The sequence below is a fragment of the Xiphophorus hellerii genome, chromosome 20 (genome assembly GCF_003331165.1).
Source record: "Xiphophorus hellerii strain 12219 chromosome 20, Xiphophorus_hellerii-4.1, whole genome shotgun sequence".
NCBI lineage: Eukaryota > Metazoa > Chordata > Actinopteri > Cyprinodontiformes > Poeciliidae > Xiphophorus > Xiphophorus hellerii.
The window spans coordinates 24,700,598-24,725,560 of NC_045691.1; the positions used below are offsets into that span (position 1 = coordinate 24,700,598).

General features: G+C 39.8%; 1 protein-coding gene across 6 annotated transcripts in view; it reads left to right on the forward strand.

Moving 5' to 3' along the window:
* The first annotated feature begins 3,780 nt into the window (after positions 1 to 3,780).
* The window catches only part of celf4 (CUGBP, Elav-like family member 4), a 142,125-nt gene continuing 120,942 nt past the window's right edge, over positions 3,781 to 24,963 (forward strand). For 2 of the 6 annotated variants that reach the window (XM_032549230.1, XM_032549233.1), the window contains exon 1: positions 3,785 to 4,624. In XM_032549230.1, coding sequence (XP_032405121.1) covers positions 4,360 to 4,624 — 265 coding nt within the window. In that variant the 5' untranslated portion in view covers positions 3,785 to 4,359. Of the gene's footprint in view, positions 4,625 to 24,963 lie in introns of all 6 variants that reach the window. The other 4 variants (XM_032549231.1, XM_032549235.1, XM_032549236.1 and 1 more) reach the window with 3 other exon arrangements.

Below are 24,963 nucleotides of genomic sequence, written 5' to 3' on the forward strand. Positions count from 1 at the left end.
AAAATTGAAGCCATGACGAGCAACCAGGCAATATTCCAGGGGAAAATAGGCCTCCCCTGCTGTTTGATTGCAAAGGTTCATTTGGAGGGACGGGGCGGGGGTGGGGATGAAGTGACCTCTTTTTGATGAGCTCAGAGGAATGTTTGGAGAAGTGCAGGGAGTCCATGCATGATCATCTACACCTTGTTAACAAAGCCTACACTAAATTCATAGGTCTTTCTTTCCCCCTCTCTCTCTGAAGAGCAACACCGGTTTGTGCATTTGAATTAAGAACCAAGGACAGAGGCAAACTGTACTCACCACTGCTTGATAGTAGCTTCAGAACCATAGACAGAGTCTTATCCCTGCAGGATTTCTCCAGTTGAGAGCTGATTACACTGGACAAAATGTAACAAAACACCGGTTAAATTATTCAACGTGATCTCACCGATTGCGGCAGTAATTCGTACGTGGGAAAAAAATAAAATCGATGAACAGGTTTTAAGATCGCCGTGTCCTTATTAAATGATGCAATTGATTTCCATGATCCTCCACAGAGTCAGATTATACCCAAACAGACTGACAAGAGTACAGTTTGGAGAGCAAAAAAGCCCTCTGTTACTTGTCTCGCTCGTTAATTTTGAGTTATTAATATCAGTCCGATGGGCTCGCCCGATCAAAGCCGCCGCGTGACCTCGCAGGCGGGTCGTGTCACGAGCCAGCCGTTGAGGGAGCCATCACGGAGAGCATATCTTACATAATCATCATGGCAGTACCCACTGAACATAATTACAATGATTTGTGCCCTCTCGTTTTTTTTCTCTTGTATTAAAAATTATTGCTGGAGGTAAGTCAGGCGTGAGCGTCGGGCGGGACCGCTGAGCTGAACGGAGTGTGGCCCCCGGGGAGGGCTGAGAGGACAGAGCGGAGCATGGTGTCATGCCTAAAGAAAAACCAAGCTCCGTACAGTTCCCCCTACCCGGACCCTCAGCGTCTCCCACACCCCCAACCCAACCAGTAAAAGTGTTCGGGCTCAATCATGGCATGAGAATGGGATGACTTTACTGGGCCATTTAGCTGGCAGAAGAGCAAAAAGAGAACAGGGGCACTGTGATACCCATCAGTCTTTTGTAAGCTAATGGTTCACTAATGTCTTAGTGGTGTCTGGTGGTATGAGGGGCCAAATATTCCTGGAAAAAGTAACATTATTCAACAGAGTTTCTTTAATTTGGCACATTTTGTGTAATGATATGGCCATCCACATGGCTTTTCTCATGTGGATGACCACATGAGAAAATAAACTATTGGATTTTGAGCAGCTGCAATAAGACAAATATATTCTATTTGCCATAGAAACATTGAAAGTTCAACAGCTTAAAATGGGTAGATTACACTAAGTTTCCAAAATGTGCTTCTTCTACTCTGATTCTAACTAAATTATGCTAGGTTCTCAATGTTTTTTTGCTATAATCTGATTTCACATACATGTAATGGCCTATTTGTGATTTTATGTTCTATCAATCAAACTCAACTCCAAAATATCTGCACAATTAATGGTTTATGCATGTATTTAAAATTCAATCAATCAATTAATCAAATGAATTTAATTAGGAAAATTAATTTCCTCATTTAATCAATGAAGAAATGATGTTGCTTGATAAAAATTTTACAACCTATAAACTCAGATAAATTTATGGTTTAACACATTAAGTGACTCATGTCTAATGGACGCCGATGCCTCAGCTGCGTCCTCTGTGGCAAAATGACTAGCAGGCAAAAGAGAATTATTTTTATACATAATCACAAAAATTGATCCTCTGTTCCCTTTAGGAGTTAGGGGATGGTGAACTGGCTCTCTTGGGGAATGAAACAGAGTTCCCAAACATGCAGAAGAAACGATGGCTCTATTACAGAGTCAAAATAAAACACAGAAGGCTACCTGATCCTAAGCTAGTGGGCATTTACAATGTTGGTCTTTGATATGGAAAATATGGCGACTTTCTGCACAGGGTGGCATGACGGTGCCACGAGGCCAAAAAAAGGCATTTGCCTGTTGTGCACCATCTGGGCTCTTCATTGCTTACTTGCATGTCCAGTCCATGTGAACAGACACATAGGATAAACACTGGGAGGAGATATAGCTGTTTTCTGTGCATGGCATAGAACCTGCACACTTTATTCACACACCTTATGATTCGGCACTAGATTAAAGAGGCTATTTCAGTGTTTTTGAGGAAGTCTGGGCTGATTTGACCTTAGATCAACATTTAGGACCATCTATTTTATAGAATCAAACATGGAGAACCAACATCTAGTTTTATCAAATCATGAATCCAGAGAAACCCCTACTAGTTTATAAAGTCTTATTCTTACTAAACATGAGGAACCAATATTCGTATAGTTCTATACTTTTATTTTTCTCTTGCTTTTTTAAAATTATTTTCTCTGTATGTCCTCTAACGTGAAGCCCTTTGATCTGCCTTATTGCTGAAAGTGTGCAATATAAATCAAATTATCTCACCCTACCTTGTCTAGCTAAAATAATCCATCTAATCTATCTAGTTTCTTATCCTGTGATAAATTAGAAAATAAAAATGACATTCTGCAGAAGCAGCTTTGTTGCGGGAGTGGGACAGTGTGTTTGGTTATCAGTCGGGTGACAAAGGAAGAGTCTCGCACTGGACACTGTTCATGGAAGAACCGCAACTGGTTGCTTCTGTTTCAAGCTTGCAACAGAACATATATATATATATATATATATATATATATATATATATATATATATATATATATATACTGTATGTAAAAAAAAAAGAAACTATACATTATTTTGCATTTCAGATCTCAATGCCCCGATCTTGATAGAAACAGATCTCACCTCCACTGTGGTAGTGGAAGAAAAATACCTTTTTGTCTCGGTTAACAATGAATGGTCTGTACATACAGTTCCACCACAGAACTATATGTACTCTTCCATTATTTTAAATGGAAGAGTGTGAATAACACATTCATATAAATCTAAATTTATCACTTCATCTTCATCACTCCATTAAAACTTCCATTTGTTCCCTCTTGTTCTTGTGGGATTCCTCTCCTTCCTCCATGTGGCCCCTCTGTACGCCACTCGGCGGTGCTCACAGACTTCCTCTTTCGGGAGAGAAAAAAAAATCAAGCCGTCTATAGTCAACATGACTCTTGTTGCTGGAGCTAATAACTCGTCATCTAACCAGCGAGGCGAACAATAACAACACTCTGTGTTTCTTCTGGACTTGAAACGAGCTGTAGGACGAATTGTCACACACTGTTTTCCTCCAAAGGAAGCAAATATCTTGACTTCGGCTGGCGGAGCTACATTTCAGCACCGCGGAGCTGTCCGTCGGCCAATGGAGACGCGGGGAGGCAGCGGCTCTCTCTGCCGCTGGAGGAGGAAATGGAGCAAGAACGCGAAAGAATGTGAACTTAAACGCAACCACTTTAAAACACAATCTATATGTTTCATAGCTTATGTCTGATGGGATGGAAACATGAGCAAAACAGTGTTGTTCCTCAGATGAGACGCATTTCTCAGTCGGTCTCACTGTGTAACATGAAGTTGGTGCGCGAGCCGCTATTTGCTCTGGGTTGGAGCACAAAGGACCGTATTCTCTATATTTCTCTATTTATAGACCCTCTTCCCTCCATGGAATGTACCACTGGCTCTTCGCATAAGGAAGAGGGGGAGAGAAAACGGTTCGGTTTATAAATAGTGAGCTTAAAGCGCCCCCCCATTTCACTTGAAACTCCCCGCCGCCCTGGCAAGCATTGAGCAGGTCCTGTCCGTTTAAACCGAGAAGACACCCATACCAAGTCCTCAATGCAAAAAAAATAATAAATAAAAGGGTGCCAAGAAGCTGGGACGGAGGAACGTGGGTGTAAATAGACAGTGAACGCTGCTCTCTCTCTCTCTCTCTCTCCTGCTCTCTCCTGTTTTTTCTCTCTCTCTCCCCCCTCTTCTTTCCTCTCTTTCTTTCTCTCTTTTATGAAATCAATGAACGAGTTATTGGGTAAGACATAAATACAAGGAATCAAAGCCTCCATCGGGACCAACTGGCACTGCGCGCTTTTTTTTATTTTTGATATGAGTCTTCGCCGCACGCTACATGTGTTTTCCAATCATTGTAAATACTGGCTTTGATAGGACGAGAGCGGACCCTCTCTGGCACGACTTGGTCTCGGAACCCAAATTTTCTTTTTTTTTTTCTTTTTCTTTTTTTTATATTATTATTTTTTCTTTTTCCTCTTCTTCTTCATCAAAAAAGAGAGAAAACGATTCCCCGCCCGTCGCCGTCTGCCGCCGTCGTCCTGTACCTCTACCCAACTCTCACCGCGGCAGGTCCGAAGATGGCAACTTTAACCAACGGGCAGGTGGACGGCGCGGTGCACGGTGTCGTGTCCGCCAGCACGAACGGGCTCGTGAACGGATTAAGCCACAGCCCGGCGGGATGCCCGGCCACCATACCCATGAAGGACCACGATGCCATCAAACTCTTCATCGGCCAGATCCCCCGCAACCTGGACGAGAAGGACCTCCGGCCCCTCTTCGAGGAGTTCGGCAAGATTTACGAGCTCACTGTGTTGAAGGACCGCTTCACGGGCATGCACAAAGGTGGGTCTAACTCCCTCCGGTCCCCCCGAAGGCTCCGGCGAGGAATCTGGCACACATGACGCACGGATGGGGGACGATTAGTGCGCGAATGTTGGGCAAATTTTGAGACGCCTGAATGAATTTTTGGGGGACTGGGGGGTTTAGGGGTTTTTTTGTTTGTTTTTTTGTTTTTTTTGGCGGCAGATGACAGATCTTTTTTCGACCTGGCGCTGGTCTTCAGAGTCACCTTATTGTGCAGAAACATCACGAGAGTGGCCCGAAGAGGGAGTCACGACAGCAAGCGTTATAGAGAGAGTGGATTATGTTTGATTAGCAGAACAGTACGCTCTGCTGCCTGTTACACTATCGGTGTGTGTGAGTGCGTGTGAAAAGGGGGGGTGAAGGGGGCGCGTGGGGGGTGGTGGACGGGTTCACGTGCGTATGAACGTGCAACAGCATTGAGAGTGGGCCCATGAATATACAACTGTGGAAAAAAATTAAGAGACAACTGTACATTTTGCTTTGTTTATTTCATTGCATTACTGAGTACTATTTTCATCTTTAGTCTGTGAACTACTGATAGCATTTTCTTCAAAATCCAAATAGAATATATTACACAGTCATTTTGAGCTTTTGTTTGCAGAAAATTACAACCAAAAGTGAGAAAAGGCTGTCTTTAGACCTGAGTGAGAACAACAGCCGGTGGTGTTTGATCAACACTGTTTCCATTTAGGAAGTGATTCTACTCAATCCATCTCTGGGTGAAAACACCTGCTTTTCAGTCACAGCTTCAATGCCTTGACTCATACATGATTATCTAAACCCAGTCATGTTTTGTTTACATCATCTAAGGACTCTGATGAGTTTATTTAACTTTACCCCATTTAGGTTTTGGTCATACAATTTAGACCACAAATAAAAAGCTGCACCTTCAGAACAGCAAAGATTTGATGATTGGTTATTAAGTCCTTTAATTTTGATGCCAGAGAAAGTGCCGAAGAGACCGATGCTTTCTCCAACTGTGTGGTGAATGAAGTAATGCAGCTCTGCCCGTCTCCCATCGGCTGCTGCACACTGCAGATCAGTTGTCTGAAAGAGCTGCTATGTTTTTCTCTCACTTACTACAAACACGAGTTTGTCTATTTGGAAATATTTCTGTTTCTGAAAAACATGGACAGCTGTTTTGTTTAAATTAAGAGTATCAGCTAGGGATGCATGATGGGATACAGGTTACATGGTGAAGATGTTATGTTTTTATCATAATGGCAATACAAGTAATGATAAAAAAGTATTCACAAATTCATCAGGCTTTTAGGTTACGAATATATTGTGTAGAATGAGGGTCTTACAAAAAGAAAAAAAACTTCTCAAACGATTGTTTTTCAGAGTAAAAAAAAACAAACTACATGGCAATTGTTCAACTAGTGTCACCTCTAACTGTTATAAAATTACACTTACCACGTTTTGATGCTGTATGTCTAAAAAATAGTGACAGCAAATCTGCTACCGGAGCTGATAGCCTGACTAATGGACCAGTTATGGTCATGTTTGTATCTAACTCTACACCTAGCAGAGTGGCAAAAAGGAGTTATTTTGTGCATAACAAGCTCTTTAGTAAGTTTAGTACGTTTTTGCCTACGTTTGTGTAGGAAAATCCAAATAGCAATAATTTTAACTGATTACTACGTTGTATTATTTTATTAAATATGAAAAAATAATTGTCTGTCTTAAATATAAGCTGCTAGATAATGGTATACATTTTGTATAAAAATATGTTTATATTTTTATTCAAGGTGAAGTGAGACTATTTACTGGGTTATTTTAGTTTTAGCTTTAAACCTTTTCCAATCAGCAAACAGAGACTGGAATGTAATGACATGTTCTAACTTCTCACTTTTTGTCACATATGTAGAGATCCTGGTTTCAAAACAATTCACATTGGTTTCTTTATTTTTTAGGGGAGGTGGGATTTCCCTTTCTCTTTCAGTTGTGAGAAGTAAAGATAGACATTTATTAAAGTAGTTTTTCCTCTAAAAACAGAAATCACAGGTGTAATAGTTACTATTCCTGATCCTTTTTAATAATAAAACTTTCAGCTATAACCATTTTTGGCATCAAATACATAATTAGATTTAGTGCAACAGTGATTCATGGCCTTTTCAGGAGTGACGTAACAGTAGTGGTTCACAAAGTTTGGGTCCGGTCTCCATGTTGGGTCATAAATCAGTAGGTTAATGAAATCATCTACAGAAATCAAATTGACCAACAAAAACTATTGGTAAAGGCATGTTTATGATATAAATGTTCCAAACAGTTATATTTAGCAATATGCTGTTTGTTAAATGTGTCAACATTTAGCTTTTGTGTTAAGTAAAGTCAGTGTAGCCTACCAATAATATTCACTGAAGATGAACAATGGTGCTGTGACCCTCTGGTTTAGTAATTAACAATAGTAGTAAATTCTCCCTTGGAAAAGAAATGCAGATCTATTTACATATTTCTGCATTTTAGGCTTTCTGCCTATTTGCACCCATAACTGGTTTACTAATGTAATTTATATCCTGTGACTATTTTTAACTCAGTTTGCTGAGCTAAAAACCAGAGCGCATAATATGCTAAAAGTTTTACTCACGTGGGCTTTTTTAAATCAATATCAATGGGCCGTTATCCAACAAGAGTGATAATGCTTTAACTCTTTTTTATTTTCCTCCCTCAAGGGAAGGGTTATTCTTTGCAAATGGCCATCTAATGAGAGGTCACTAATTGATCTGCTGTACCTGAAAAACAAATCCCAGAGGAGTACAGAGCATGAAGAATGAGCAACCACACTGTAAAAAGTTCATTTTGGAGAGTATTGCATTTATAGCCATTAAATGTTTTTACATTTGAGTCCAGCATGCTAGTATATAATTATAACTTTAGTAAGTAAATTATAATCCTATTTTGGTAACAAATCTAAGAAGGCATGTAGATTGGAAATTAAAAGAATAAATTGTCATGTGTAGAGCAGAAAGTGGTAGGGTTGAAACATTTACATGATTGAGTGTACCAATTTAGACAAACTTATCTGTGGTTGAGAGAGTTTTAATGATTTAAGTTTGTATCCAGGTTTGAATGGTTCACTGACAGATGAATGCTAAAGGTAAGCTTACAAGCTAAACATTGTAATTCTGAGTTAGCTGTTGTTAATTAAATGCATCTCTGTGTTTGTCATGGAATAGCTTTAGTTGCTATGTTGTATTCAGATTTTAAAAAGTTTGCATTCAGCTTTAATGCCTAGCAACAACAGGAATGATAAACAGCGTTGCTAAGTAATAACACAACTTAGTTGTTCTTATCAGGACGAAGGTTTGAATCCTCTGCTGTTAGAATAGATTCAAAATGTTTGTATTGAGCTTTAGCTAGCTTAGCAGCAATACTAAGCTTCAGTCAAACTTGTAGGCAAGTTTAGCTTCTTAGCTAGTTGCTAATCTTCACCGTAGCTGTCATGGAAAAGGTTTCACTTTCTATTATAGGACATATTTTAAAGTCTTCCACTTTAAGGCCCTGTTTACACGACAACAATTTCTGGTGAAAATGGAAGAGTTTTGTTGTGTTTATAGTGTACATTTACATGAAACCACCGAATGTTTTCTCTGACAACGGCACAGATTGAAAACGGGTTCCAGAGTGCAATGGTTCTAAAACGTACCGGTGTCCGTTGTCTTGTAAACAGACTAAATGGATCTTTTCTGTCCGGGAATCCCTAGCTCATGCATAGTATGACGCAAAACATAGCTCCTTCCTACAATCCACAGAAGAAGAAACTACTAACAATCCTGGTGTTACTACAATTCGTGTTTCCCCATCAGATATGGTTCCCTCAGCGTCTCTTCACCGCTCCGCACCGCCAAGGTGGCAAAATACACGTGTGTTGTTAAGCGCTCTTATCTAGAGAACTAAGGACACGGTGAAAGCTCAAACAACGTGTTTCAGCGAAGTTATCCCACTTTTTTTTACAACTGCGCCTTAATCAGACACACATAGTGCATGTTTTCCCCCAGTATCTGGGGGAACGGTGCCTGATGGGGAAACGCGAATCAACGTGCAATACTAGAAGTAGAACTTTTTTTTTTAAACACATGCGCACTTAGTATCAAAGAACCTAGCACGACTAGTGGCGTGGTGAGAGCATTACACCTTTTCGATATGTACCAGATTGTAATTAGAATGTCTTCATGTAAATGTGTTAACAGAAACGAAGCAAAAATTCCATTTTCGTTGGATCATTGTCATGTAAACAGGGCCTTAGTGTGTTAGCTGTTACATATAACATGTTGTATAGATATTTTCTACACATATTTTGATCAAATGTCTGCCCAAATAGAAGTTATGCAAATGGTTAATATAAACTGTAGCAGCTTGTTTCATCGTTGTGATGTTTAAGCTTTCTCTGTCCAATATAAACAATGTGTAAAATCAACCATGTGTTAGGAATAGATTATGACATCCAAACAATTTCAGGCATTGATATTGTGTGCAGGCATAGCAAGAAACCAAAGAGGTGGGAGAAAGTGAGCGCAGAAATGGGTGGGGGGATCTTTTATTAATAGTCCAGCTGTAGTAGCGACTCCCTCTTGGATGGTTAATCACCGGCGGCCCCAGAACTATAGGCATTGCTCGCCAGCTGATTCTAAGAACTGTCTTTTTGCCGCGATATACAGCCCTGCTTCCCAGGCTGGGGCCCCCGCTTTCATTAGTGAGCCCCCGCTGTGCTCATATTTTAACTAGCTGGAGGCTCTATACTCCTTTAGCTTGCCACCTCGCTGGCAGACTGCAAGCTGTTTGAAGGCCCGTGTTTCCTTCACTGCCTCTCAGCACCTTCCCGAGGTTCCCGTGGAAGATTTCCAAATTAGCAGTAAAAGACAGCACGACGCGCACATTACAGGCAAAGTGACTCACTGTGCGCGCTTCGATCATATGGCTTTATTGAAGTCTTTCGCTGAATAACGTGCACCAGGTAACAAAAGAGGTTGAGAGTAAATGAGTAGCAGCAGAGTTAAAAGTCTTTGTTAGAAATATCGGTTTTCAGTGTCATTAAAAACATAGGTACGTTTTTGTCAATTTTATGCTTAAACTCATTGATTCCAAGCAAGAAATGTAGCTTTTTGTTTTTTAACTCAACTCCACTTTCTCCTCCTTTCACTTGGCCTTTTTATATCATTTGCCATTTTTTTCAAATCCTGTTACGGAGCGCAGACAGTACCACTGAGGGCACGATGACCCTTTAAGGTGTGATGTGCTCCATTGGAGTGAAGTCTGTAGGTCTGCTCACCAGAAAACCCCTCCTTCTATCCTCCCCTTCATTTTCCCCCTTTTTCATTAACTCTGCTTGACAGTGTTCACTCTTTTCTTTTCCCTCTCTTTCTGTGTCTTTAAATCATGCGCTGATGTGGTGCCTGTTCAGTTGCAGTGCACTGTGCTTCGTAATGGCCGTGGCAGCCTCTCCGTTGTTCCTGGAGATGCTCGCATACATTTTCTTCACGGTTTTGTTTTATAACAGTTGTATCTTTAAACGTGCACTTACAGTAACTGACTTTTGTTAACTCTATCATCACTCTTCATTTGTGTAATGAGTTAATTTAACTTTATTGTAAGGCGTGTTTTATGAAGAAACTTTGTTTTTAGAAGCTGTTGGACGAGTTACTGGGATCAAGATATACCAAGGTTGTGTGAAATTAAGCTTTTAAAATAATAAAAAATTTCCGTCCCTGAAGCTTGAAGTCATTCTAATGAATGTCAGAGAAAGTGACCAAAGTTGTTTTCTACAGTATGAAGCTTAAAGTCAGCTTTCTTGCAGAATTAAGGCAAAATGAGGTCTTTGAAAATATTGTTTTCCAATGATGGGTAAAGTGACAGAAATAGTTTTAAAAATTCATCAAAATTTATTTGTAGCTCTAAATCAATAACAAATTTTAATCTAAGCGCTACAAAAGCAAACACTGCTCTCAGAAATGTATCGCTTTCCATGACAAAGTTAAATGGTCCACTGCTCAGTGCTAGCACCACCCATTACTCTTGTCCTTAAAGTAGCTGACTGCAGACTGGCTTAGCAGATAGCCTGACTACTTAACCAGCTAATATTAGCTTCTTGTGGTTGTTTTAGTTGGTAAAAAAAATAATAGAAGTTGTTCTTATGCACTTGGCTTTTGAAAACAATGTTTCTTCTATATTCTTGTATATGTAAATGTATCAAAATTGCAGTATTAGAAAACAAACTAATCATCATGAGAGATTATTTTATTAGTAGTCAGAATAATTGAATGAAAACAAATATGCATTTTTGTTTAAATTTTGTGTAAGTACTGTGAAATCTATCCCTATCTTATCATACCATAAGAATTTCATATCAAGAAGTACCTTTACTGTTTTAATGCTCCCTTTGAAGAAATAGACCCCTATTATGGCCATTGTCAGTTGTGCATGTGATACTATTGTCATAACCCTTCCCATAATGACTCTATGTATCACTTGTAATCTAGTCTTTAGGATTGTGTCTCTCGCTGGAATGGGTGTAGGGGAGGAGAGAAGCCGGGGAGCGGGGGTCAGCTGAGCTTGATAGCGGGCGCCGGGACATCAGCGCAGGGCTACATCCTCTCAATGATTTTATTTCTCTCCCCTCTGCGACCAAGCCATGCTAATAGAGGCCATTTATAATGGTCACCGGCTGGTGCTGCTGCTGCTACCAAGCACAACGGGGCTGAGAAGCATGGCGAGCACAAAGAGCTGGCCCTTTCTCCTCTCGCTGGCAATGCAGCATGGGAGGTGGGGATCCGTTCAAAAGGAGTAGGTGTAGAAATGATTGCCAGAACTATTCATCAGCCCGGATTTTATGTCGTAATCACTGCGGCAATTGAGCTGTGATGATATGGAGATGACATTTAAGAAGTGGAGCTACTTTTCTTTCTTTTTTTTACCACCGTTGCGTCTTCATGCAGCGTTTGCGTTCCAAGTCAAACCTTTACCTTGAAACTTTTTTCCCCCCTCCCTTTCTTCTTCATTTCTTAGCAAATGCAAATGCAGCTGTTACCAAGACTGTATCATTGCTGTTGCTTCATCTGGATGTAATTCAATTCAAGTAATGTATTTGTCCTTGGTCAAGCTAAATACATTTGGAAGCAGCCTTCGCCATGGGCTCAGACAGTTAAAGTAGTTAGAAAGCCAGCGAGTTGCTCAAAGTCAAAGCAGGTGTCGAAATCTCATTTGGAGTTGGGTCTAATCGTCCATTTTGACGTGACGGGTGATATAAACAACAAAACAAGCTACGGGTAGAGCAAACCCTTTACCAGAGGTCCTGTTTGTTCTGCATCTAACAAATAAAATGAGATGCTTTGCTGGGAGAGTAGGACATGCTTTGACTTTTAGTAAATATTGCAAAAGTCTTCATAACCCTTCATAACCCTTCATATTTTGTCACCTGACAACCACAAACGTCAATGTATTTTAAATGAGTGCTCAACAGAAAGAAGTGCAAATGTATGTAATATTAAGTGAAGGATAAGAGTAGCTTGGTTTCGAAGTACTTTTTGGTATTACCAAAGCTTCTCAATTATATTTAGGTTTGGGCTTTGACTGGACAATTCTAACAGATGAAAATGGTTGAACTGGAACCATTCCATTTTAGCTATGACTGTATTGTAAAAGTTATTTTCTCTTTGGATGTTGGAAGCATGTCCCAATTTCAAGTGTTTTGCAGACTTTAGCACTATTTTGCCTTGATTACCTTTTATTTAACTCATCCATCCCTCCTACAAGAAGCTGACGTCACAATGCACACGTTTTACAGTGTTGGTAGGCTTGCAGGTGTGCCGTACATTTTCTCCGACAAGCCTCAGAGGCCTACATAAAATAGTTTCATTAGTTAAGAAATTTTGGTTGTACTGGACTTTATTTTGAGATATTGGAGTAAAGGACATTCAATTAATGCTTGCAGTTCTTTAGATTTATAGTTGTAAAAAAAAAAAAAAATTAAGAATGTGTTTTCATCCACTGTATATTCTTGCCCTACTTTGTGTAATTTAATCAGCTAAACTCAAGACCATTAAAAGTTTGTAATTATAATGTGACAAAATATGGAAAGGTTGAGGGGTTTGAATGCTGCTGTAAGTCAGAGTTATTGAAATAAAACAAGAGGATGCAGTTTAAGGACCACTTCCAGTGCTGTTTAAATTCACCCATAGTGCAGATGGTCTATGCTACAGATGGGGAAGCTATAATCAGTGCAGGTCATAAAGCGAGTTATGGTTCCCCCCTAAACACTTTTTGCATTGATATTTCAGCCTTTTACCTGAGCATGTCGGGCAAGCGGATACACAAAGAGAACAGATCGTGGGGCTCGCTGCATTCACCGAGGCCAGGAAGTCACGATGCCAAGAACAGGAAAGAGTCGTGCTGCGTCTTATTACAGGCAATTAGATGTTACAGGTTGCTGTCTGCAGCAGAAGAAAAAGACGTCTAAAATCAGACCTGACTTTGAACAAAGAAAGAAGACAAGCTGGGCTGTGTTTCTTCGTCCTGCAGATCTGCGTTAATGCAGCAGGGAGTTTCGTTCGAAAAATTTCACTCGGGTTGCATCATCCCCTCGATAGGATGATTCTCCCTCCTCCTCCCCCTCCTTCTCCTCTTCCTCCTCCTCGCCCGTTTGGCTTGGGATGCCTCTATGACTGATTGTTGGTGTGGGTGTGCGTGTGCGTGTGTGTGTGTTAATGCGTTCCTTCTCTGCCTGGCCCAGAAAGCTCTGCATAGCTCAGTTCAGAACTAAACTTTGTGACCCGCTTCTCCAGAAGATGGATCACAACGGATTTTTGAGGTTTTCGTCAGGAGCGTGTGACATCACAACACGCCCTTAGAACATCGCTCGACCACCAAAAGCCACGAAACTTGTGCCTCTCGCGTTCTGTCAGAGCCGGGAACTGCCAAGCAACAAGAGGTAAACAAGAGGTGGAGACAGAGCAGAGGATAATTTGTCAGGGTAATGCTGCCTCCGTTGTCCATTATTATTGGAGAAGACTTGTCGGCGAGGGGGGCCGGCTGATGGCCGAGCAGGGAGCCAGTTAGTCACAGTGAGAGATGGCTCGATCGGGCTAAAGGAGGGAGCACTCGTGGAGCTCCCGCCAGTATTAGCATGCTAACAGCCGGTGTGGAGTGATGTGGCCTGTCAGGGAGGTGGGGCCCTCTGGCTTCTCTGACCTCGCCAGTCCTCTCCTTATAACCGCTGACCTTTACATACGCACACAGGGAGGCGCTGCGAAGGCGTGCTTCTTCTTCTCATTTAACTTCCCTAAACCGCAACAGAAATTAATAAACAGCATTTAAGCCGCAGTTTGGTGTCAAAACATGTCTGTTAGTGTTGCAAAGAAGACGAACGATGATGTGTTTTTGAAATGGCTTTTAATTCAAAAATGAACTTTTTTAGAAACATAATTTATTTGCTTTCCAGACAATGTTTAGGTAATTATACAGGAGCTCTTATATTACTAAGTTATGTCTTTTCTGTTGGTGATAAGAGTTTTAACGAGGCCTGTGTCCGTATGAGACAGTCAATAATTAGCTTATACAAAACAGAAAAGCATCATTTGTTCTTCTTACTGCTAAAATAATCAGAAAAAATAATTTCTACATTTATAATAATTTCTTCGATCCATTTTTTTTTTTTTTTCACTTTTGCTTTGATTTGATATATAAGCAAAAATAGCCATTAAAACCCCGTTCTGCTCCTCATACAGAAACCTTCCCGGCTGTTTGCTGTCCATGCAGTTGAGCCACAAATTCTTCCTTCAACCAAGAAGTTTGTTTCTGACTGGAAAAGAGACAGACATCTCTCAAAAGATAATAAAAGAGTTGAAAAGGAGCTTCAGTTTTGAAGATAATTGTATTTAAAGTAATTTATCTGTTTTTGTTTACATATTTAAAAAACATGGTATTGTGATATAATATACACCTTTCTTAATAACTAATGGAACAAACCATCAATCAAACCTTATGCACTTCCATGTGTACTTGTATTATTTATCTTTGGTGACGAGCTTCTTGTCTTTAAGGCTGGAAAGCCGCCTTGCCATCACACTAATATTTAGGTCTTTCCCAGATTCCCCATCCGATCCAGGTCAGTGCTCTCTCTGGGTCTCTCCAAATTATTAACATTATTTCCATTCATAAAAAACATGTCGGTAAGGATAAAAAGTCACTTTTAGCCTGGCCTAAATCTGACAGGGGTTTGAACATTTTGTGGCTTAACTCTACCAGTTTTAATGATTAATGTTTTAATGATAAGTAATGATTACTGACGAACCTTTCATGGGATTTGCCCTGGCAACAAACCTGAGTCTGATTTCGATACAGTTGTAGAAAAGTCAGATCTCTCTGGCATTTTGAAATCTGAACTTTTTAAACCTTTGCATATATTCATATTGGTGACTAGTCCATGCCTGAGGGCGCACCCTATTTCTGAGAATTTGTTGGCAGTCTACCAGCACAGAGTAGCTGCTAAGCTTAACAGTGTTCCCATTAAGAAGACTAACTTTAGAAATATAACAATACCAAGAAGAATCGAGCTGGTTTTCCTTTTTTCAGGTTTTTGTAAACTAAATATTGATATTTTAATACATAAAATGTTTAAAAAAGCAGCGCTGTGCCGCTTTTTAAAAACATTTCTAAGGCCAAAAACTTTTCCAGAGTGGATTAGGTTTTGTGTTTTTTTGTCACAGCTAAGTAGCCTACAGCAGAGTGAGAATGAAGCCGGCCCTAAATGTTTCATCAACATTTGGCCTTTTGCCTTCTTTAAAAAGAGTCCGATAATGCTCACACTTGAATCCATTTTTTTTCCTTCTCTCTACTTGTTTACTAATGTCTGCTCTCTCATTCGAGTGTTCATTGTCCCATTGTGCCTTTCTTTCAGTCTTGACTAAAAGAAAATCATTATTTTTGACAAGTGCTCCTTGGTGAGGTAAATGTTGCCGGTTTTCAAGGCGTTCGCTGCAGCAGAGTATGATTGTGCTTTGTGGAAAATTTAAAAAAAAAACACCTCGAGACTTTCGTCCTCTTAAATGTTTAGTCTGCAGCCCCTTCAAAGTCCCCTGGGTTTAGATGCAAATTACATTACATGTTCTGCGGGAAACGTGACATATTTGAAATGTTGGAAAGTCTAACATTTTGCTTGTGCTTTGTGCTTTTTTTGTCTGGTTTTATTTTCATATTTTTGGGTGTTGAGTGGATGAAAATCAACAGCCACCTTCCAGACTTTTTGAACTTTTAGCATGTGATGTCTTGAGGGTGTTTAGAGGAATATGCAGCATTAGCTTAAATGAAAAGACGTTTTGCATGTAAAGCAGAGACGTTTTGGTTTCATCTGACCAGATCACCTTCTTCTAAATGTTGGCTTTGTCCCCTACATGACTTCTGTCTCACAGATTAGCTGCATTTATACTGAGGATAATGGTTGGATTCTATTTAGGAATATTAGAGCAAATGTTGGTTAAACAAATGCTTTATATTACTGGTTTTTATTAAAATAACAATGGAGAACTTTTCTTCAACTTCATAAATACTATGTGTTGGTCTAGAAAAAGATGTCAATACAATATTTTGAAGGTTGTTGTTGTAAAGTGACAAAATGTGCAAAGTATTTTTGAGTTTTGATGATTTTGCAAGGCACCATATGTAGCTCCACAGTTTCAGAGGATTAGGATATGTTTACAGTTTTCAGAAGATAACAACTTTCAACTGTGTCTGAATTCAGAAACTTGATTTTCCTTCTTGCTTTGCTCTATAAGGCCATTTTGTAACACTCTACCCATCTCCCTGCATGTGCAGAACATATGCATTTCTAAAGATGCATTTGGACATTTTGGATCAGATGTGTCACCTGTTCATATTCATATTTCAGCTTTCGCCAGTTCACTGTCAAATTTTAGACAGGCTCCTTTCACTTCAGTGCATGGGTTTTTAAACGACAGTCGGATCCCAACGTTTTGCGAGCATTTTTCTGATCCAAACCCGACTCAGACCTCTAGTCTGCAGGCGGCAGCGAGCCCAGCTGCAACTCAGTGCTGCAAAGGTTTTCCACAAAGAAACAGCAGCATGACACAGCAGCAATATGAAATATGGAGCCAAAGTTTGTCACCAGCTAACTGTGGCAGTGACCCATTAATACACACTGTGCAGGCATTAATTCTGATTACACAGCCTACTCCAAGACTTCCGGACTCTGTCTAATGCACCCTCTGTCTGCTAGCTTTGATCGGCTGAATTCAGGAAAAATGCAAACAGCTCTGAATCCGTAGATAGATATTATCTCAGTATCTGTGGAGCTTTTCATTTTGACGCAAGTAGATTCAATTACCCTTTCAGACCATACAAAGTAGTTGACTACACAGCCAGCAAATCACACAGCTTTAGTTGATTTATGGTTCATAGAAAGTTGAGTTGATGTTTATTCTCAACCAAATTGCTGAACATAACTCAAAGTGGCGTATCTGGGTCTGCCTGCTAGGATATTCCGAAGGAGGGATTACATGAGTCGTGTACTATTTGTCCCTGACAGAAAGCATGTCAAACATTGGTGAGCATGTGCGACTTGTCAGGCCAGACACATATTTAGCCTCGTCTGTAAGCGGGCTCCTTTGCCGAGCATCGACTGGCAGGTTTTAGTGTCCCTGATTTAATTCACTTTCTCCACGTCTTCCCTCATCCCTATTTTATATCCCGCCCAATTAAAAATGCACCACGTTGACTTGTAAAAAGAAGGTGGAAATGGAGGTTAGGGCTTTTCAAAAAAAATAAAAAATCCCTCTCAATTATTCAAAGGCAGGTTTGATTCAGAAAATGGAGGAGGATTAGTAAGTCATGTGGAAGGTTTCGTATGTTTGGGTGACAAACCCTGTCTTGGGTCGGCGGGGAGCGTCAATAAAAAAAAACAAGAAGTTTGTTTTGCATTTGTTATGATAAGTCTTTACTGAAAAGGTAAGAATCACATATTTAAACATATTTGCATTTTATATTCTTTGAGAGCTTTTTGTTGCAAAAGATTTCCCAAAAAATTTATTTCAGCCTGAATTCTGTGATAAGTATTTATGTTTATGTGAAGACATTGTCCCAATTTCCTGCCTCCAGAACTGCTTATATCACTCTTATCATATTTTATTGAATTTAGTAATATTTTTTTTGTTTAGTCTTCATTAGCAATTTGTGAAAATGTGCAATACACTCTTAAATTTTCCACCTGTTTATTGTCCCATTTCTCCTCCTTTTAGAACTGAATATGGCATACTTTTTCAATTTAATTGAGTTGATTCAGTTTAGTTCTATTTTTGTTCTATTTATTTTAAAAGGGAAGTTTTTTTTATTAACTCTTTGTTCAGAGAATCCATACGAAATGCACAATTCACACTATTATATAATATGTTTATATGTAGACTTTGACTTATTTTTCCTTTTTTTTTAAACTGTAATTTAATATAATTTTTTATAGGTTTATTTGTCCAAAGGAAAACATCTTGCTGTCACTTTGTGCAGAACACCTAAAAATACACACTTTAAACTGTGGCACATGTTTATGGAAAGACATTGTGCTATATTCCTTTGTCCAATGCTGTGCTGAGCCCTGCATGTTTTTGCCTTCAGATATAACCATTCAAATCATGTTGGGATAACACTGAGGAAGAGAACATAAAGGCTTTATGCTGTCCTGCTGGTTGGTTAGCAGATAGACCAAAACATATCGCTGCAGAGGGAGATGGTGCAAGAGAGCGTAAAACGACAAGAAGCTCAAGACAGGGAGGGAGCAGGAGAGAAGGAAGGAGAATTACAGAGTTGCTGAAACAGGGATGATGTAAGAGAATGCATGAAAAGAGGCAAGGGGGATCCACGGAGGAGTGTTTGGGTGGGTGCTGCACACAAAGAGAGAGAGTATCAAGAGACAGAGTGATATAAAAAAGATAGAGCTGAGACAGTAAAGAGAGACTAAAAATGGAGGAAAGCGGAGATTGTCCAATGTCAGGTGCAGAGCGAGTCAAAGGAATTAAAGGGCGGTGGAAGATGGGCTGAAAGGAAAGCACCAGGCGGAGATAGAGGTAGAAAAAGTGAGGGACTCCCAAAGACAGATGTCGCCGTCTCTGGTCCCAGCAGATTGATGGCTTCTGGCCCGCTTCCATGCCAAGCTCTGACCTCTCTGTCCTCTGTTGTAATTTATAGGCTGCGTTTTTCCAGATTTAAGCACCAATCTGTGGCCATCATGGCTCGAGAGGGGAGAATGACCTTCCGGAGACGGGAGCAGAATTAGACCCCCACGGCTCCCAGCTGCCCCGTGGGTAAATAAACAAGTGCCCTCCATATCTGACAACATGTTAATGGGACAGCTCTTACTTTACCCTTGTTATACTTGGGTTTACACATTTCTTCACATATTTTTGCTTTTTTCATGTCGTCTAGACGTAGATCTTGAGCTGCGGTTTAGCTGTGTTTGCATGTGGAAGTAAAGAAATCAAGAAGCTGATCTATTTCTACCTATAGGGACCAGATTTTTTTAAAAATAAAACATCATTGATTGTTATAATTTAACTAGTTTACATGCATATTATTTGGTTAATCCGTGATAAATATTTTTGATTAATCAAACAAAATAGTCTTGACTATATTTGTGAAATTCTTTCACTTTACTTAGATCATTTGCTCAGCTAATTTGTCCTCTTATGTTGAAAACAAAATATTTGAGTTAGATTCTGATTAAACTTCACTGAAACTACAATAAACTTTACAAATCTACTATAACAAGGTGGCATGTTAACATTTTCCCTTGCAAACGTAGCTAAGATGGGTCGTTCATGACCGCCTCAGAGTTAAAAAGCTCACTTAGCGCCGAAGTTTGACATTAGCATTAATGCTATTGCTAAACTACCAAAACGTGAACATAATTTAAATTCTCCAACACAGAAACTTTCTATGTCATAACTTTGACCATTCTAACCCATAACAGGGTGTATATGTTTATTCAAAACCCACTCTATATACTCATATTAATCTTACTGTGCTCTTCTGAACTCCACACGCAACCAATCCACGTTAGTGACTCACTAAACCAATGTCTTTAGTCAGCTTAATATCAAAAAGTTAAGTAAGAAGGCAGAATTTGTCACCAAAGTAAAGCAGTTACTTTCAAGTCATTACTGAACACAATCAATTCAGGTTTAAATAATTTTAATGGCTAATCCTATTGTCTGTTTGTTTGCACTGTAGCCAATAATGAAAGCTTTTAACAACAAATGTTTACATGACATGGCTCAGCATTGCATTTCTCCTTTGGTTCTCGTTATGCTAAGGTAACGAGAACAGAACTAAACATCATGGGTTTTTTTCTCACTTTGAAAATAAGTGTGTAACCAATTGCTATGTTGTCTACACATAGTTTGTTAAGATAGACCTGATGTATCATCAGGGAGCAACCACAGAAAGTCATCAGCAACTGTCCGAATTATTTTTGATAAAATAACAAAGGCTAAACCTATATGTAAAAAAATGTAAGTACATTATGATGTAACAAGGATGAAAATATACACAACTAATGTCTCATTCAGTCATGAAAATCTCTATGTGTCTCTATTACTCTGTCTCACTCTCCGACTGCCACCTATACACTACATTTTAGCATACTTGCACCAAATACCCAGAATGCCCTGCGATGTGACATTTGTAAGCCTTCCCTATTTGAATGAAGAAAGATAGTCACACACATCAGTAGGTAAACAGCTGCAAAAGCTCCCATTATGGGAAAAATTGAAAGGCCCACATACTTGATCTTCACAGTATTTATTAAAGCATTCACTAGTTCAGTGTTTACTAATTCACTGTTCACTAATTCACCGTTCACTAGTTCACTGTTCACTAGTTCACTGTTCACTATGTGTTTCAGTTTCTCTGTTCAATGTGTCTTAATCAGGATCAAAAAGCATCTCCCTACATCAACCACATGCATGCATGTGTATACGTACACTGAAGTTTGATAAGTGATTCAAATGCCGATTTGGGCAAGTTGACCTTTGACCCTAACAAAAATAACAACGAAATCTTTCGCCCGTAGAGATGGAAATATATAACCACATTTCTTTTCACCAAACTAAGTGTAATATCATAGGTTGTCTAAGACGGGACCAGGCATCTCAATGGGTAAAACTTTAAATATGGTGCGTTGAAGCCTCCCAAAAAATGCAACAGTACAAAATGTCAACAAGGTAAAGTTGACATTTGAAAAACTTGAGGTGTCAGTTATGTTTGTTAGTATCCATTAATCTCTTAATATGTAAAGAAGGTTGAAAAACTTTGTTCACTTCAGTTACAAGTGAATTCTGACTGAATTTTGACTGTGATTCAGGGAATCTTGTGCGCTTTTCGTATAATTTGTAGCTCAAAATCAACATTGAATGGTTTAGTAATTTGTGAATGTGCCAGAGTTGTTGTTCAACTGATTTCAACAAAAATCAGTCAAAGTTTATCTCTGCTAAATAAATTCCTTTATTGTTCTTTTTTGCAGGTATTCATTTCAATTTAGTGATTCGAAAGTAACCCTTTTGTAATTAATTGAGAATGTGTTTATTTTACGCCCTGAACTTTGTTTTATACATAGGGTTTAGTTTTCTAGAAACGTGAAATTATTTCCATGTTTCAACTAAAGGAATCAATCTTCTGAGATGAATTCAAAACTCCTTCAGTCTTGCTGATCTTAGACGCTGTAGTCCTCTGAGTAGCATCTTTAAAGCTCGCCTTCAAGATAATGGAGGATCCGTTCCTCCCTTTATGAATGAGCAGGAAATCTTAAACTGTGTTGATTATAAAATAAAAATGTGTTGCGTATGTCTGAAGGCTCCAAAAAGGACTGAGTTGGCTGCAAAGCCGCCGGGTTCAGCCATTCCACAAATCATTATCTGGACAGAAAGTCTTCAGCAAATTATGTCAGACTTGCAATTTAATGGCTTCAGAGGTCTCTCCCAGTCTCATGCAGGTTTCCAGTGACACAGAGGTGATTAGTTTGGACCAGTAGTCGCAAAGCAGGAGATGGCAAGCAGGTCAAAATTGTACATACTCTGCTTTAGTTGGTGTGGAAAGATATCTCCATGTGCCTTGCTGCTGTCATTGTCTGTGTGGAAAATCCATCAACACCACAAAAACACAAAAAGCCAGAAGCTATTTGGCATAAAAGCAAACAGAAGTTAATTTCCAAAAAAAGAAACAATCTGTAGAAAATAGGAAAATAGCCTTAGCTTCATCCAATCAGTGCGCCACTTCAGTGAAGGATGTGCAGCCCTTTGTGGCTTTATTGGAGCGCTGATAAATATATGAACAAAATACTTAAAATAACTCGTCGTCATGGAGACTCGGTGACCTTAAGATGAAACTCTCTGCTGCAACTTGCTAACAGTGATGTTAAATCCTCCCATGCGTGGTGAAAGGAGAAAAGTTGGGTTTCTTTGTCGCAATTCTGACTGTTTGAAATATTTTAATTAACGCTCCGATTTTAGATATGACCAAGTTCAGGTGAGTAGGTATGGAATCCATAGCAGGACCTCGTTTACTGTTAAGACCATAACTCCTCAGTGAAAGCAGGATCTCTAACAACTCTTTTAGTAGTTCATCGTTCTGTATTTAGCACTAAACTTAGCACTAATGCTGCACATTATTTATTGAATGAAATGCTCATGGGAAGAAGGTTGCTAGAAGGTGAAGCTGTAAAGGAGTTGTGGAAATCTCTCTGAGATAGTTGTCTATGATTTACAGCACTTCAGGGGGAGCTCTTCAAAGCAGAAAAAGAGGAGCAAAGTTTAATTGCTTAGCAACCATAAAAACTATAACTTATTAGTTTAGATTTCTTTGCAAAAGTTGCATTGATGAAACGTGATCCCACCACAGAGACATCCATCCGTTATCTACAGCAGGTTATCCAGTCGAAATTGTCTGCAGCGCTCAGACATGACATGCCCTGAACAAATCACATAACCAGTGAAAACATTGATAAACTGCAACTGTATTCATAATTATAACAGTTAATTAAACTTTGAAGATGCTCCTTTGCGTAACTGGCTCTTGCATTCATTTTTTAAATTCCTTTTTCATTAGTTAAAATTTTAAATATGGAAATTTTATAAATGTTTCAGGTGTGCGGAAAGAAAGGCTTAACTAGAACCTATGAATAAAAACATGTTATGGTTTATTTTGCAACGTAGAAATAAATCAGCTGTTCAGAACCGTTTCACGTTCTGTCATTTAGTGGTAGAAGATTTTTCCGGAGGCAGAACGTTTATACATTTCAGATGAACTCGCAACTTTTGTTATGCTGCTTGTTACAGGCAAATGCCTGGATTCCTACAAGGAGTTCTTTTTTCCCATAGCTATTCTTGCCCTGATTAGCGTGCCACTGATACAAAATGTAAAAACTATCACTCCTATCTGCCTTTTCAGTGTCCCAATTTGTCCAAGAGGAAGCCAGGCTTTCGAAATGAGCCTGATAAAAGCGACTGCCAAGGGGAATGAATTTATATAATTATCTGTGGCTGGAGAGCCAACAAAGAGTTTGAAAATCAGCCGCATGCGCCAAAGGCTTCGTTAGCCTGACGACAATAAAACAATCCCCCGGCCCAACTTTGCTGTCCGAAAATCATAGATTTCTGTAAAGTCATTCACGGCAGGGAGTCCTGCAGCCCTTTGTAGTCCGACCGCAATGTGTTGAAGATTAAGCACCACTTAAGTCGCCGATGTTTACATGCTCATGCATTACTGTTGTGTTAGAGAATTATACGGCGATTTAAGAAACAGCTGATTGTTTTTTTCTCGGTATTACGCGCAGACACGTTAGAAAGGACGGATAACTGTGTTTACTTTGCATATGGAAATCCCTGAACGTCTTTCATCTGTCCTTCCTGTGGTGACTAGTGGTCCATGTTAGCTTTGCAAACATCTTAATTGTGTTAAATGGGGGAAAAAAGGTGGTGCTGGTGGTGGTGGAGGGTGGGGTGGGGAGGATTAAAAGCCATTAATGTGTGTTGGTTGCGGCTGTGCTATTCCCGGGATGGTGCTTTTGTTCACTTTGGCAAAGCAAAGGAGAGAGTTTCACCTTGAAACTCAATGCACGGCAGAATTACCGTCACTGTGTCTACTTTTAAAAGATGCCGTCTCTCCGTTTCACTGTTTTATACACTGTCAGCCTCGCTTTGGTCGTTTTTGCATTTATTTTTGTGGCTGCCTCACTCCATCCTTCTTACTCTCTGCTATGTGCCTGTCCATCACGCTCTTCCCTTTGTAGCCCCGTTTCTCTCTCTCTCTCTCTCTGTCTGTCTTTCTGTCTGTCTAAGCGTCAGATAATCTCACAGGGGGAGACTTTAGAGGACTCTCCATCTGTGTATAAATAGCTCTGGATGAATTATTGAGGGACCTAGGGTTGCTAATAATCCCGCAGGACCCATCTGACAATGACACAGAAGATGGAGGGAAAACAATTACGCAGGCTTTCTCCTTCAGAAAACAGGGGATGGGGTGGCGGAGGGGTGAGTGGGGTGGGGTAGAGGGGACTTGGTGGCCTCTGGGAGCCTCCTTGCGGGGCCCAACATCTTGGCTAATAAACCCAATTAAGTCTCTGGAATCAATTGGAGCCCCCCGGGGTGTCCTCTCCCTTCCTTCCCCTGACGGTGGGCAACAACAGGAAGTGTAATGATTCATGTTCCCCCTTCTGCATTTGGATCATCCTCTCATCTCCGTCTTGCAGGTTGGCAAGGCGGATGGGACAGGACAGGATGTCCGCTGAGGCAGGATAATAGGACAGGGAGAGGAAAGGAGAAGAGAGGCAAGTAGAGTGGAGAGGAACACAGAGGAATATTAATAGGAGTGTTTATCCTGTAAGTGTTTTACCAAGGGGACGGGACACGGGACCCCTCCCAGGGTGGAATAAAGGAACTCTATGCATCTACGGTATCTGTCTGTTTATCCACAGAATTCTCATCTATTATTGGCAACTCTAGTGAAGAGCTTTGCAAAACAAAAAAATGTTTATGGAGCCCTGGTGATGCCACTATTTAGTGCTGTTTTCTAAGAACAAGCATCGAATTGTGTTGTTCTTTGGGGGGGGGTTCTCACTGTGTGATGTAGCAACATAAGCATAAGCCCTTGTTTGACCTTGTTGGTCAAAATAATTGTTATTTTAAGTGTTTTAATTATTGCTCTCACTGCAGATAATGGAACGTTGATAAGAGTAACAATTTTTTGCAGCCAACTCAACAAGACAACAAACATCTGCCTGAAATGAACGACATGCTCTTTTGTCTTTCTTATCTTCAGGAGCGACT